This window comes from Schistocerca americana, chromosome 11 (assembly GCF_021461395.2).
Source record: "Schistocerca americana isolate TAMUIC-IGC-003095 chromosome 11, iqSchAmer2.1, whole genome shotgun sequence".
Lineage (NCBI taxonomy): Eukaryota > Metazoa > Arthropoda > Insecta > Orthoptera > Acrididae > Schistocerca > Schistocerca americana.
Window position 1 is genome coordinate 76,795,451 of NC_060129.1, and position 17,033 is coordinate 76,812,483.

The 17,033-nt window shown below is 43.3% G+C and overlaps 1 protein-coding gene across 3 annotated transcripts in view; it reads left to right on the forward strand.

Annotated features, from left to right (window-relative positions):
• Positions 1-17,033, forward strand: part of LOC124553802 (sorting nexin-13-like) — a 419,627-nt gene that overhangs the window by 375,840 nt on the left and 26,754 nt on the right. For all 3 annotated transcript variants that reach the window (XM_047127777.1, XM_047127778.1, XM_047127779.1), the window contains one exon: positions 13,372-13,526. In XM_047127777.1, coding sequence (XP_046983733.1) covers positions 13,372-13,526 — 155 coding nt within the window. The remainder of the gene's footprint in view (positions 1-13,371; positions 13,527-17,033) is intronic.

Here is a 17,033-nt window from a genome sequence, read left to right on the forward strand (position 1 = left end):
TCCGTAAGCTGGGAACTGCAGGGCGAGGTGGAATTCTGAAACCATTTAGCAGTGATAAAAATGACCGTAACAGACAAACACTGGACCAGAGCCATAAAACCTGGATTATGGAGCGCTGGAAGATGAGTGTTTCACACTTTCCACCAACATCTGGCAGAGTTCCCATACGGCATGCACTGTCCCATTCCTACGATGCAGACAGCTTGCAGCCAAGAATGAAACACGGTGCTGTTTCGGTGATGAGTTGGCAAGCCATTCTGCTGTAATCTGTGAGAAGGCTGGAGTACTGCCGAGGATGATGCAAGCATTTTGGCTGATCAGGTCCAGCCTGTGGTAGTGTTTGTTCCCCAGTGGTGGTACTGTGTTCAGAGGTGTCGAGGCCCCTGATCACACGTTTTGCCTCGTCCAGGACTGGTTTTGTGAACACAAGGATGTATCTTGACATCTCCACTGGCCACCACAGTCACCAGATGTCAGCATTATTGAGCCCTTGTGATCTACTTTGGAGAGAGTGTGATCACTGTCTACATCTACATCTACATTTATACTCCGCAAGCCACCCAATGGTGTGTGGCGGAGGGCACTTTACTGTCATTACCTCCCTTTCCTGTTCCAGTCGCATATGGTTCGCGGGAAGAACGACTGTCTGAAAGCCTCCGTGCGCGCTCTAATCTCTCTAATTTTAGATTCGTGATTTCCTCGGGAGGTATATGTAGGGGGAAGCAATATATTCGATACCTCACCCAGAAACGCACCCTCTCGAAACCTGGCGAGCAAGCTACACCGCGATGCAGAGCGCCTCTCTTGCAGAGTCTGCCACTTGAGTTTGTTAAACATCTCCGTAACGCTATCACGGTTACCAAATAACCCTGTGACGAAACACGCCGCTCTTCTTTGGATCTTCTCTATCTCCTCCGTCAACCCGATCTGGTACGGATCCCACACTGATGAGCAATACTCAAGTATAGGTCGAACGAGTGTTTTGTAAGCCACCTCCTTTGTTGGTGGACTACATTTTCTAAGGACTCTCCGAATGAATCTCAACCTGGTACCCGCCTTACCAACAATTAATTTTATATGGTCGTTCCACTTCAAATCGTTCCGCACGCATACTCCCGGATATTTTACAGAAGTAACTGCTACCAGTGTTTGTTCCGCTATCATATAATCATACAATAAAGGATCCTTCTTTCTATGTATTCGCAATACATTACATTTGTCTATGTTAAGGGTCAGTTGCCACTCCCTGCACCAAGTGCCTATCCGCTGCAGATCTTTCTGCATGTCGCTGCAATTTTCTATTGATGCAACTTCTCTGTATACTACAGCATCATCCGCGAAAAGCCGCATGGAACTTCCAACAATATCTACTAGGTCATTTATATATAATTGTGAAAAGCAAAGGTCCCATAACACTCCCCTGTGGTACGCCAGAGGTTACTTTAATGTCTGTAGACGTATCTCCATTGAGAACAACATGCTGTGTTCTGCTTGCTAAAAACTCTTCAATCCAGCCACACAGCTGGTCTGATATTCCGTAGGCTCTTACTTTGTTTATCAGGAGACAGTGCGGAACTGTATCGAGTGCCTTCCGGAAGTCGAGGAAAATGGCATCTACCTGGGAGCCTGTATCTAATATTTTCTGGGTGTCATGAACATATAAAGCGAGTTGGGTCTCACACGATCACTGTTTCCGGAATCCATGTTGATTCCTACAGAGTGGATTCTGGGTTTCCAGAAATGACATGATACACGAGCAAAAAACATGCTCTAAAATTGTGCAACAGATCTATGTCAGAGATATAGGCCTATAGTTTTGTGCATCTGCTCAACGACCCTTCTTGAAAATTGGGCTACTTGTGCTCTTTTCCAATCATTTGGAACCTTCCGTTCCTCTAGAGACTTGCGGTACACGGCTGTTAGAAGGGGGGGGGGGGGGGGGGGCAGCAAGTTCTTTCGCGTACTCTGTGTAGTATCGAATTGGTATCCCGTCAGGTACAGTGGACTTTCTTCTGTTGAGTGATTTCAGTTGCTTTTCTAGTCCTTGGACACTTATTTCGATGTCAGCCATTTTTTTGTCCGTGCGAGGATTTAGAGAAGGAACTGCAGTGCGGTCTTCCTCTGTGAAACAGCTTTGGAAAAATTCCCTTGAAAATCATACAGGACAGACACGAATGAAAGCTGTTATAAATCCCAACTGTTTCCTTATACTGTATGGGGCATGATAATGGGTTCTGTTTTTGGTGTTCCCATATTCTTGCTAACCCTCCGTATTTGCTTGTCAGTTACCAGATCTTTTCCAGTCCTTGAATCTAGATATATTGCTCTCTATCAAACAATGGAAACTTCACATAGGAATATCAACAGCCGGCCACTGTGGTCGAGCGGTTCTAGGTGCTTCAGTCCGGAACCATGCGGCTGCTACGGTCACAGGTTCGAATCCTGCCACGGGCATGGATGTGTGTAATGTCCTTAGGTTAGATAGTTTCAAGTAGGGGATGGATGACCTCAGATGTTAAGTCCCATAGTGCTTAGAGCAATTTGAACCATTTTTGAATATCAACAATGTAGGAAAAGACAGTTTGCTACTTAGGTAAAGAAGACATGTACATGAGGTGTGCTTTCTTTGTGTGTGTGTGTGTGTTTGTTTGTTTGTTTGTTTGTTTGTTTGTGTTTTACTGACGAAGGCTGTGGCTGAAAGCTATATGTGAGTGTCTTTTAATTGTGCCTGTCTGCAACGTGACGTATGTTTCTGTCTAGTTAGGTATGTTTCCAGTTTTCTTTTCAGATGGTAACGATCACAGATTTCTTGTTGTTTGGTAGATGGGAACTTGTCAAATATGCTTAACAGAGCATATAACTCCATTCTGAGCCTTAAACAAGAAGGCAAAGCCTGCACGAAAACTATTTTTGTGTCTCGTATTGCAGCTCTGATCTGTGAAGTACAGCTGAAATTGATATTTATTATGAACAACAATTATTATTTTGGAGTAAGTTCACTAGGAACTCAGACTAAGAATTTCAGTGGCCCTAAAAGGCATCTGGAATACATACAGTAATCTGCTGTAGACATTACTCTTCTGAATGAACACTTTTATTTATTTTTAGCCAATGTTCCTCTTCTTTAGGCCAATACAGGGAGAGATATTTCTAAATGCAAAACATGCTGGCGTGCACTGAGATTCTCTATTATTTCATGCCAGTTTTAACTTACTATTTGGTGGGGCTCTAGGGAATTTTGCACAGCGTTTCATTTAGTGAATGGTCATTACTGTCGACTTCCAGTTTTAAAAGGTCATTTTTGTTTGTTTGAAATTGCATTGATTGAGACTTCAAGACTATACTGACGTGACAAAAGTTGTGAGATACCTCCTAATATCACGTTGGGACTCCTTTTGTCCAGCTTAGTGCAGCAACTCAACATGGCATTGACTCGACAAGTTGTTGACTTGACTTGAAATATTGAACCGTGCCACCCCTACAGCTGTCCATAATTGTGAAAGCGTTGCCAGTGCGGGATTTTATACACGAACTGACCTCACAATTACGTCCGATAAATGTCGACGGGATGCATGTCGAGCGATCTGGGTGGCCGACGTCTCGCCTGAGAATCATATATATATTTCTTCAAAGTAATTGCAATTATAGCCTGGTGACATTGCATGTCGTCACCCATAAAAATTACATCTGTGTTCGGCAACATGAAGTCCACGAGTGGCTCCAGATCGTCTCCAAGTAGCCAATCACTTCCAGTCAATAATCGGTTCACTTGGATTAGAGGACCTAGTGGATTCCATGTAAACACAGCCCACACAGTTATGGAGCCAGCACCAGATTGCACATTGCCGTGTTGACAACTTGGGTCTGTGGCTTTGTGGGGTCTGTGCCACACTTGAACCCCACCACTAACTCTTACCAACTGAAATTGAGACTCATCTGACTAGGCTGTGCTTTTCCAGTCATCTAGGACCCAACAAATGTGGTCACGAGTGCAGAAGAGGCACTGCGGATGATGTCGTGATGTGAAGCTAGCAAAGGTATTCACATTGGCCGTCTGCTGCTATAGCCCATTAACACCTAATTTCACCACACATTCCGTCATATGTCCCACATTGATATCTCTGATTATTTTGCATTGTGTTGCTTGTCTGTTAGCACTGACAATGGCAGGCAAATGCCACTGCTCTTTGGGGGCGAAGGCCGTTGACCACTGTGTTGTCCTTGGTGAGAGGTAATGCCCGAAATTTGTCATTCTCAGCACACTCTTGACATTCTGGATCTCGGAATATTGAATTTCCCAACTATTTCTGAAATGGAATGTGCCACGCATCTAGCTCCAACTACTATTCAGTATTCAGAGTCTGTCAATTCCCATCGTGCAGCCGTAATCGTATCGGACACCTTTTTACGTGGATCACCCGAGTACAAATGCCAGCACCACTGTTGCACTGCCCTTTTATATACCTTGTGTACCTGATATGTCATCTGTATATGTGCGTATCGCTATCCTGTGACGTATGTCATCTCTGTGTAAAACTAAAATGATTTGCTTCCATCTCTTATAGGTCTGTTCAGCTACCTACGTCTACATACATATTCTGCAAACCTCTGTGACATGGATGACAGACTGTATGTCCAATTTTACCAATTATTAGGACTTTATTCCCTGTTACAGTCATGTACAAAGGGCAGGAATGATGGGAAGATGATGGCTTAAATGCCTCTGTGCTTGCTGTAATTAGTCTAATCTGACTTCAAGATATCTATGCCTCGTTGTGAGTGCCCCATTGGCCAGCTTACGCAAATGTCAGAAAATTTGGGTATGTAGACGACGGCACTCACAACGGGGCGTTAGAGATCTTGAGCTTACCGAGTCCGAATTCCTCAGTGATGTGTCGACCGTGGGTGAACTGGTGAATATTTCTGCAGACGGAGATTGCAACCGTCATCCTCTAAGACAGAAGTCTCGACATTTCACCTAAATGACAAGATGGCTGTTCATCTTGAAGGAAGGGTACTCAGACATAACAGAGACCCAAAATATCTAGGAGTCATGCTTGATAGGACACTCAGCTATAGATAACCTTTATTAAGAACAGCTGCAAAAATCAGAACTCAAAATAATGTCCTCCAGAAACTCTGTGGCACATGATAGAGATAAACTGCATCAACACTCAGTACTTCAGGTCTGGGAGTGGTACAGCCTGGTGCGGAGTATTGCTCACCGGCCTGGATGAATTGCGCTCACAGAAAACTTGTTGTTACACAACTTAACCATACCGTGCATCTTATAATTGGTACCATCACATCCACATCAAGTGCATAAGTTTGTAGCATTTTTCCATAAATTTAATAAACTCAACAGATACACATAACAGAAACTTTAGCCATCAATTATTCTCCTCCACTATTTACAACAGTCTACCAGTGCTGGGGTAATTTTTCAGTTCTGGGGCTGTAGAAAACATTGTTTTGAGGCAAAGAACCTGTCGACCATGTTCGGTGTGCATTTTCATTTGGAAAGGAAGTTCCTTCAAGATTGTTCAGTAGCGAGTGGAAAAGGTGAAAATCTGAGAGTGTAAGATCAGGTGAATAAGATGAGTGTGGAATGACTTCCCAACCCAACTCACGGGAAGCACATTTTGTCAGTCTGGCACAATGCGGGCAGGTGTTATTTTGGACTAACATCACTTCACACAGTATTTTTGGTCGTCGTCCTCAGATTGTGTCTGCGAGACATCTCAGTTGTTGGCAGTAAATGTCAGCAGTGACCAGTGACGGTTACACCTCGGGGTAGCAATTCATAGTACACAACACTATTGCTATTCCACCAGATGAATAACATTATCTTTTGTGGATGTGTGCATGTCTTAGTATGGGGAGTTTCCTATCTTTTTCATTATGTTAACATAAAGACACCATTTCTTGTCACCAGTAATAAGTTGTTGTTGTTTTGTTGTTGTTGTTGTTGTTGTTGTTGTGGTCTTCAGTCCTGAGACTGGTTTGATGCAGCTCTCCATGCTACTCTATCCTGTGCAAGCTTCTTCATCTCCCAGTGCTTATTGCAACCTACATCCTTCTGAATCTGCTTAGTGTATTCATCTTTTGGTCTCCCTCTATGATTTTTACCCTCCACGCTGCCCTCCAGTACTAAATTGGTGATCCCTTGATGCCTCAGAACGTCCTATCAACCGATCCCTTCTTCTAGTCAGGTTGCGCCACAAACTTCTCTTCTCCCCAATCCTATTCAACACCTCCTCAATAGTTACGTGATCCACCCACCTAATTTTCAGCATTCTTCTGTAGCACCACATTTCGGAAGCTTCTATTCTCTTCTTGTCCAAACTACTTATCGTCCATGTTTCACTTCCATACATGGCTACACTCCATACAAATACTTTCAGAAAAGACATCCTGACACTTAAATCTATACTCGATGTTAAAAAATTTCTCTTCTTCAGAAACACTTTCCTTGCCATTGCCAGTCTACATTTTATATCCTTTCTACTTCGACCATCATCAGTTACTTTGCTCCCCAAATACCAAAACTCCTTTACTACTTCAAGTGCCTCATTTCCTAATCTAATTCCCGCAGCGTCACCCAACTTAATTCGACTACATTCCATTATCCTCGTTTTGCTTTTGTTGATGTTCATCTTATATCCTCCTTTCAAGACACTATCCATTCCATTCAGCTGCTCTTCCAAGTCCTTTGCTGTCTCTGACAGAATTACAATGTCATTGGTGAACCTCAAAGTTTTTATTTCTTCTCCATGGATTTTAATACCTACTCCGAACTTTTCTTTTGTTTCCTTTACTGCTTGCTCAATATACAGATTGAATAGCATCGGGGAGAGGCTACAACCCTGTCTCACTCCCTTCCCAACCACTGCATTCCTTTCATGCCCCTCGACTCTTATAACTGCCATCTGGTTTATGTACAAATTGTAAATAGCCTTTTGCTCCCTGTATTTTACCCCTGCCACCTTCAGAATTTGAAAGAGAGTATTCCAGTCCACATTGTCAAAAGCTTTCTCTAAGTCTACAAATGTTCGAAACGTAGGTTTGCCTTTCCTTAATCTTTTTTCTAAGATAAGTTGTAGGGCCAGTATTGCCTCACGTGTTCCCATATATCTACGGAATCCAAACTGATCTTCCCCGAGGCCAGCTTCTACCAGTTTCTCCATTCGTCTGTAAAGAATTCGCGTTAGTATTTTGCAGCCATGACTTATTAAACTGATAGTTTGGTTATTTTCACATCTGTGAACATCTGCTTTGTTTGGGATTGGAATTATTATATTTTTCTTGAAGTCTGAGGGTATTTCGCCTGTCTCATACATCTTCCTCACCAGATGGTAGAGTTTTGTCAGGACTGGCTCTCCTAAGGCCGTCAGTAGTTCTACTGGGATGTTGTCTACTCCCGGGGCCTTGTTTCGACTCAGGTCTTTCAGTGCTCTGTCAAACTCTTCATGCAGTATCGTATCTCCCATTTCATCTTCATCTACATCCTCTTCCATTTCCATAATATTGCCCTCAAGTACATCGCCCTTGTGTAGACCCTCTATATACTCCTTCCACCTTTCTGCCTTCCCTTCTTTGCTTAGAACTGGGTTTCCATCTGAGCTCTTGATGTTCATACGAGTGGTTCTCTTTTCTCCAAAGGTCTCTCTAATTTTCCTGTAGGCAGTATCAATCTTACCCCTAGTGAGATAAGCCTCTACATCCTTACATTTGTCCTCTAGCCATCACTGCTTAGCCATTTTGCCCTTCTGTCTATCTCATTTTTGAGACGTTTGTATTCCTTTTTGCTTGATTCATTTACTGCGTTTTTATATTTCCTCCTTTCATCAATTAAATTCAATATCTCTTCTGAAACTTCCTGGCAGATTAAAACTGTGTGCCCGACCGAGACTCGAACTCGGGACCTTTGCCTTTCGCGGGCAAGTGCTCTACCAACTGAGCTACCGAAGCACGACTCACGCCCGGTACTCACAGCTTTACTTCTGCCAGTACCTCGTCTCCTACCTTCCAAACTTTACAGAAGCTCTTCTGCGAAACTTGCAGAACTAGCACTCCTGAAAGAAAGGATATTGCGGAGACATGGCTTAGCCACAGCCTGGGGGATGTTTCCAGAATGAGATTTTCACTCTGCAGCGGAGTGTGCGCTGATATGAAACTTCCTGGCAGATTAAAACTGTTTTAATCTGCCAGGAAGTTTCATATCAGCGCACACTCCGCTGCAGAGTGAAAATCTCATTCTGGAAACATCCCCCAGGCTGTGGCTAAGCCATGTCTCCGCAATATCCTTTCTTTCAGGAGTGCTAGTTCTGCAAGTTTCGCAGAAGAGCTTCTGTAAAGTTTGGAAGGTAGGAGACGAGGTACTGGCAGAAGTAAAGCTGTGAGTACCGGGCGTGAGTCGTGCTTCGGTAGCTCAGTTGGTAGAGCACTTGCCCGCGAAAGGCAAAGGTCCCGAGTTCGAGTCTCGGTCGGGCACACAGTTTTAATCTGCCAGGAAGTTTCATATCAGCGCACACTCCGCTGCAGAGTGAAAATCTCATTCTGGAAACATCCCCCAGGCTGTGGCTAAGCCATGTCTCCGCAATATCCTTTCTTTCAGGAGTGCTAGTTCTGCAAGTTTCGCAGAAGAGCTTCTGTAAAGTTTGGAAGGTAGGAGACGAGGTACTGGCAGAAGTAAAGCTGTGAGTACCGGGCGTGAGTCGTGCTTCGGTAGCTCAGTTGGTAGAGCACTTGCCCGCGAAAGGCAAAGGTCCCGAGTTCGAGTCTCGGTCGGGCACACAGTTTTAATCAGCCAGGAAGTTTCATATCAGCGCACACTCCGCTGCAGAGTGAAAATCTCATTCTGGAATATCTCTTCTGTTACCCAAGGATTTCTATTAGCCCTCGTCTTTTTACCTACTTGATCCTCTGCTACCTTCACTATTTCATCTCTCGTCTCACTACCCATGCACAGTCAATTTTTGAAGTGTCCCCACTGCATCACATTATGGAGGAATGATCGCAGTTCATCACACTTGCCAGTTCTCAAGTATGCTGAAGTGGACTGTTGAATACAAAAAAACTACAGAAAAAACCTAGCCTCCCTGTTAATGCAGACATTCCAAGTACCAGAAAATGTAAGCTTTGCTCTCATCACCCACATTTGGAAACTGCAAGAAGATGGGCCGTGAACCGTGCTTGGGTAGTTCAGTTGGTAGAGCACTTGCCCGCGAAAGGCGAACGTCCCGAGTTCGAGTCTCGGTCCGGCACACAGTTTTAATCTGCCAGGAAGTTTCATATCGGTGCACACTCTGCTGCAGAGTGAAAATTTCATTCTGCAAGAATATTAGTTGGAAATGGCTCTAATACTGGTAACCAGTGGAGACACACGTGGCAGAGTAATGCTGTGACAGAACAGCTGAAGGTCGCATGTCGAGCGAGTCACCTGGCTTCGAACTTCCATTCTGGGCTCTTAACACTTTCGCTGCGCCTGACGCTTATAAGCGTCACAACAAGCCACGAGCCAGTGCGGCTGACGCCAAGTGTCCGCGCTCACTGTCGGATTACTCAGTCTAGTTGCAGCGTCTAAGCTAGTATCAAAGCGTGTAAACTTTTATTTTGTGTGGTCAGTTATCAAACGTATATTGTTTGTAATGGCGGTTAATGGACCTTCCATTGTGAAAAGGAGCAGGAAAAAGTGTTTTTCTTACTAATTTCTACAGATCTATGATAGATGTAGGCGGCTAATTCTCCCCACCAGGAGAAAACATGCTACTAAATTGACAACCTCTATCAGAGTCAATCTTAAAAATGCGCATTTGAAGTAAATATAATTTCAAATGAATCCAGTTTTATTTTTCCTTTTTTTCCTTCTTAACAATATGCGTTTTGGAATCCATATTGTATTTTTTCTTACATTATCAACAAATCACGAACATTTGAATGATGCCTGTGACCCGTACAGGTGTTAGATAGCAAGCAGACTTTGAAACATGACCACAATACAGTCGAAGCTTATTTGAAGCAATGCAGCTAAGGTGTCGTCATTAATTCAGTATAGAACATAATCCTACAGATCTTACAGGGTCTTGACGTCAGCCTGTAGCTCAGGTGTGCTTAGGAGTGGCGGCTCTGAGTGGTACCTGCCGTTTCAGAGTGTTACCGGCCCGCATTCGAGCGTTACCAGCCCGCACTCGCACTCGCACTTGCCGGGCCGCACTGGAGAGTTGTGCCCCTGCGCCGATGCTGCAGCGAAAGTGTTAACCAGATAAGAGCCAACCCGGGAAGGTGTGTTGACTCTTCCGTCAGGTTGAAGAAAATAACTTCACAAGTCCCGGCTGTGGCATTGTAAAGCAGACTGTTTGCCACGTAGTTAAAGAATGTCCTCTAGGTGCTTTTCCTGGTGATGACGGAAGGATCAATAGTCGATATTTGTGGTGTGATGTAATAGGCTGATTAAAATTACATGGCTGATGTCCGTCACTCACTGCTACAGTCACGAGGCACTGCGTTTCCTTGAGCTGCTCACCCGTCTTCGTTCCTCCTGCCTTCTTAACAGTACCGTGCACACCGTGTCCACTTTCGTGATTCTCGACTGAAGTGCATGTGTAAAAACATTTATGAACTCACTTTCCCAATGATTCTTCAATAAAACATAATCACTATATCCAAAACTAAATCACTCAGTATTTTTAAAATAACAAATTGTCTCTGCAATCGAAGCACACCGAACTGAACAAATGGGCTTACAGACACCTCACTGTCTCTCGGTACAGTACACAAAACATTGGCAGGCGGACCGATCAGTAACAGGTTTCAGTATCCTACGGAATAGCAACTTCAGCTACTGAACCAAAAACGACATCACTACTGAGGCTGACCTACGGAACTGACAGTATGGACGATACAGACTACGATTACTGAACTGGTGTCAAAATGTCTTGTTTTCCGTAACACTTCATGCGACTGCAAAACTCAGTAGCAGTCGACGAGTGTACTGGATGGAAACACGATTTTGACATCCCTTCCCAAAACTTCGAGTGAAACTGGGAGCTTCCGCTCTGCTTTATTGTCCTGCTGCACTGTTTTCTTTTAGCTCTTTTAGTGGTGTGTTACAGCACTGTGACTGGACATTGTAACATCTAACAGGACTGTAGAAGTGTCCATGCAAACAAACTGAAAGTTAATTACCTTACTTTCTATTTCTGATGTGACTTTTAAAAATTAACCCACACCCCTCGTATTTTGGATGCAACTCACTGGCAATATACATTTACCGATGTTCTGTTGTCAGTTTGGTGGAGACTGACTGTGCCTATGTAAAAATGCAATGTAATATTAGGTTGGTGCATAAGTTCGTAGCATTTTTGTTTTGCAGGTTAGTATTCTGAATGCTACAGGTTTATTTATTGATTGTCATTTTTTATTTGTAGTTCACTGGTGCTGTTTGAGTGTACATATTGTCATTTTGTCCTTTGGAGATAGTGAGTGGAGCTGTGGAAGCTAGAAAATGGAGTGCCACATGGAGAAATCGGAACATTTCCAACGTATTCTTCTGTTTGAGCTCAATAGAGGGGTGATAGCACTGTGGATGGGGAAAATGCATTTGAACAGACTGTGGCAAGAAAATGGTTTTCTCATTTCAAGGAGGATAATCTGGAACTAGTAACTCTCCATGTTCAGGAAGACCTTAGAGTTTTGATATAGATCATTTAAACTCATTAATAAATAATAACTCATTTCAGTGCACTTGAGAACTGACAAATATGATGAACTGTGATCATTCCATCACTGTGTGACATTTGCATGCAATGGGGAAGGCTTAAGAATTGGGTGTAAGAGTGCCTCACGCTCTAAGCCAAAATCACAAAAATCAGCAGTTGACAATATGTGTATCTGCCCTTGCTCATGGTCAGTTGGCTCATGAACAGCACTGACCATTTCTATCGTGTATCATTTATGGTGATGAAAAGTGGTGTCCCTATACTAACATAATAAAGAGGGGGGGGGGGGGGGGGGGAATTGTTGATCCTAAACAAAGCAGCAGTTCTCTGCACAAAGACGTGCACGCATCCAGAAAAGATGTTACGCATCTGGTGGAACAGTGACAGTGTGCTGTACTACAAACTGCTTCCCTTAGATGTAACCATCACTGCTGACATTTATTGTCAACAACTGAGATGTCTTGCAAACACAATCTGGTAACTATGACCAGGAAGACTGCATGAAATGTTGCTACTTCCACATTCTGGAAAAAAAAAAAAAAAAAAAAAACACTATGAAGGAGTGGGGTTGGGAACTCAATCCACAACTACCTTATTTAGCCAGTGTTGTGCCATCATATTTTCACCTTTTAGGCTTTCTATTGAACAGCCTTCAAAGAACTTCATTTCAAGATGAAAATGCACTCCAAACATGGCTCAAACATAGTGAAGGGGAATATATTATTGACGACTTAAGTCTCTTATGTGTATCTGTTTTTTATTAGATGCACAGAAAAGTGCTACAAACTTGTACACCGACCTAATATTTAAATGCCGCTACACTTTCTACTGCTATTGTTTATTTTATCGAGGATCCTAAAAATGTTGTGGTCTCTTGTTAATGTATTATTTATCTTATCAAGTAATGTATACACTTTGCTTGTACGAAGGAATTTCATGTCTGCTACCTCTACATGGCTCTTGGCCTCAGTCGCCTGTGGTTTTTCTCCCATAGGGAAGAACAGATACAGGTATAACTTCAAAACATTTGCCTGTGTTTCTACACTTGGTTTTCCTTCCAGACTGCATTTAATTGTTCGACTCATAGGCGGACACACTCAATATTAATGACCACTAATACATGTCTGGATACTGTGCACCTGATGGTGTATTTATTGTGTGGTAACTGTGTATTGTGTACTTCAGTTTTTCTTGCACATTCCACATCCTCGATGACTCCTGCACTACAGATTCGTGATCAGGCAGTGTATCTAATCCTATCCAAACACTTTTCCTAAATTGCCTTCCCTGTTCATCATATTTATCAAAGTTGTTCCACAAATTCTAATCCTCTTCCTTAGGGATGCCCATCCCCTTCTCCCCGTCATCCCGTGCCATGTAATCCCACTGTCCACTATCCAGTGTGACATCGTCCCACTCTTACCTGCTCGGACCCATCAACTCCAAATGCTGCCTCCGGTTAATCTGGCACCCCACCACTTGTACCACCCCACCACCGGTACAGCGCTGCCGCCCTCGTAAACCTTCCGCCCCCTTCTTAACTCTGCCCCCTCTTCACCTTCGACCAAAATAACAGTGTAACAGTAGTCCAGAAAATGGGGCGATGCGTGAAATCTAGTGGAGCATTACTGCAGGGTCGTGTACTTTGCAGACGAGCTGAAGCACATAATCGGGAGCGAGACGGCGCGGCGCGGGCTGCTGCGCGTGTTCGAGCTGTTCCAGAGGCCGGTGCTCAACCGACGCCTGCTGCACGTGCTGCTGGAGGGAGTGCTGCGGACGCTCTTCCCGGACAACAACCTCGAGCAGGTCAGAGTGGTGGAATATCTTTTACTGTCCAAATACGGTATGGTATCCAGACGTTCCCCAGATATACCAATTAACATTACTGTGTCTTGCCACGCTCTCATTGAGCACTGCCACCTTCAAAGGAATCCTTTTGTGAGCAAATACGCCAATCCCCTGCTTCCGCCACTTTTAAATGCATCCTTTCTGTTTTTCTTTGTTACTTTGTTTTATATCCTCAGCAGTACCACTCCAAACGGTTGCCTCTTCGACATAAATTTCGCCTCGGTGGGCAGGGGGGGAAGGAAGGAGGCACATGGAGTGAAGTCTGTTAGTGCAGTGTTTGTGTGCGGAATAACTGCCAAAAGATTCATGAACTGTGTACGGCAGTGTAAGTCGACCTCTTTCACCTTCCGCGCACCTTTGTATCTCTGTTGCTAATAAAATTTTTGAATCCCTCATCGGTTCCACAGTAATGGGCAGTAACTTTACTTTATAAAATATATAAAGTAGAGCTACAAAAAGTTAAAGCATATGAAATTACAATATTGAAAAGGAAAGTTGCTACTATATAGCAGAGATGCTGAGCTGCAGGTAGGCACATCAAAAAGACTGTCTGAAAGTGAGCTTTCAGCCATCAAGGTGTTTGTCAGAGGCAGAAAAACACACACACACACACACACACACACACACACACACACACACACACACACTGGATGCTGACACCCACTCAGACCCAGCAGCCACTTTTCATTGTTAAATTATATAATAATAATAATTACAGACCATGTACTGTACGCCAAAATTTTTTTAACACCCCTACTGCCAGCTGGCCATTCAGAAAGATTTAACACCAACAAGTGGGCAGTAAGGTCTGGGTTGACTACAACCGGTGTAGGCCATATGTGTTTGTGCACTGTTGTGGTGGACTATCCAGTCGTTCGTATCTACATCTGCCTCTACATCATACATAGCAAGCCACCAAGCAGCATGTGGCACCACACAGCAGGTGTGTGTGTGTGTGTGTGTGTGTGTGTGTGTGAGGGGGGAGGTTACTTCAGGTACCACTCGCTGATACCTCGTTCCCTGTTCCACTTGCAAATGATGCACAGCAGAATGATTGTCGGTAGGGCTTAGAATTAGCTCTAATTTGTCAGATTTTCTCATCTTCGCCGTTTTGCGAGATGTATATGGGAGGAAGTAATATGTAGTTCGACTCTTCTTCAAAATTTCTCTCTCAAAATTTCCACAGAAAATCTCTACGTGATGCTCAACACATCTCTTGTAATGTTTGGCACTTGACTTTGCTGAGCATCCCTGCAGTCCTCTCACACCGACCAAACGACGCCTAGACGAAACGTGCAGCTCTTTGTTGGATTTTCTCTGTCTCTTCTATCAGTCCTACCTGGTAAGGGTCCCAGATTCATGAACAATACTCAAGAATTGGTCAAACAAGAGCCCTATAAGCTGCATCGTCTGTGGACAAATTAAATTTCCTTCAGATTCTGACTGTGAATATGCTTGGTTTCTGCTTTACCTAACGGCCGCCCTGGGTAGGTGCTCCTGTCTATTTTTTGATAGACACTGTTTCTAGCACTTTATCATCAGTAGTGTAGCTGTACAGTAGTGGATTTCTTTTCCTATGTATGTGCAATATGTTAACATTTATTTAGATTTAGGGTCAACTACATGAGCCAGCACCATTCATCAAGCATCTGCAGGTCATTCTGCAAATTGATACTGTCTTCTGGTGGTGTCAGTTTCTTTCAGACAACTGTATTGTCTGCAAACAGTCTTAAGGGTTTCTGACACTTTGTACTAGATCATTTATATACATTCATATACCCGTCACACTTCCTCTGGGTACCGTATTTACTCGAATCTAAGCCGCACTCGAATCTAAGCCGCACCTGAAAAATGAGACTCGAAATCAAGGAAAAAAAATTTTCCCCAGTCTAAGCCGCACCTGAAATTTGAGTCTCGAAATTCAAGGGGAGAGAAAAGTTTTAGGCCGCACCTCCAGATCAGCAAAGTTGGTCCATTGTAATATGAGACACAGTTTAGGTCGAATGAATGACTATACAGCTACAGTAGTTTGGTACGAGTCGTAAGCTTAGCAGTTAAGCTTTACTAGGTAGCCACTGCTATGCGTCAGGAACTCCGTACATATTTATACGGGTACCCTTCCTTTTACATGTGCTTCGTCTGGTTTGAATTGATTGCTTATTTTTCTTTGATCTGATAAGTGCCGTTTTCTTTGTTATAGGTGTTTACGTCACTCTAAGCTGAAAATGAATTACTGTACTGTGTCACACATTGTTTGTCGCATTCTGATAATGAGTGTTAACGACCTGTCGCCGCTCGCGGTATGACTTGCTATTGTGCGCGCGGCTGCCGCTTACAATAAAAAAAAAGAGGTATTGTCTCATTAGCGAAACAGTGGAAAGAGACTGCCATTTGTTGTTACTTACACTGCTGCCTTCTTTGATAATGATCAACAAGAACCAAATAATATACTGCGTATGATAGATGATGTTCTGAACGAGAGTTTAGCGAAAAATTTTCTCCATTTGAAAATCTTTTCAGATGCCTCTTTAATACATTACATTCTGCACAGAAATTAGTCATCTTAGATTTAAAAATCTAGTCGATTGCCATGATTCATTTCTGACTGTATCACTATTAGGCCTAAGAATAATACGAATATAAACATGACATGATATGAATATTCTTCCGCATTTGCTGTTGTCTCACTCTAGTTTCGTAGTTTATTAGGCAGGTGGGATTGAAATGAGATAGCAGCAAACACGAAAGAATACAAAGCAAAATGTTTATATTCGTATTATTCTTATGGCGAAGGGAATACTGCATGTGATTCACAATTCATAAAAATTCTTATTAGCGACCATCTCATGTCACAGGTAGGCAAAAATTCAGAACGTAGAGTTGGTCATATTGACAAACATCCCAAACAGTCTTGCCAGTCGGATTTTCGTGGTACATCGAAATGCTGCTACATTCGAAGATGAACAATACGGAATTTGTAATTACTTCGTTGGATAATGTATGAAAATGCAGTGGTCGAAACTCAGGGCGGAGTAAAAAGCTTGTCTTCCACCTTTTCTTTTAAATTTATTTACTGACGCAGAGGTTTTGGTGCCAGTATTTATCTTTGTGCCTGCAAAGCGTGCTTGTGTAGCGCTACATATATTCGATGGCAGAAGTTAGTTGTGGTGGCACCTACCAACATTTTTCAGAACTTCCGCTTACTTTGCACTCGATTCTAAGCCGCAGGTGGTTTTTTGGATTACAAAAACCGGAAAACCGGAAGATTTGAGTAAATACGGTACTCTGGAAATTACCTTTACATCTGTTCAGTTAGTTCCATTAAGAGCTAGGTGTTGAGTTTTATCTTCAAAGTTGAGTCCAGTCACACATCAGGTCCGATACTAAGTAAACGCCCCCCCCCCCCTCCCCCCTCACACACACACACACACACACACACACACACACACACACACACACACACAC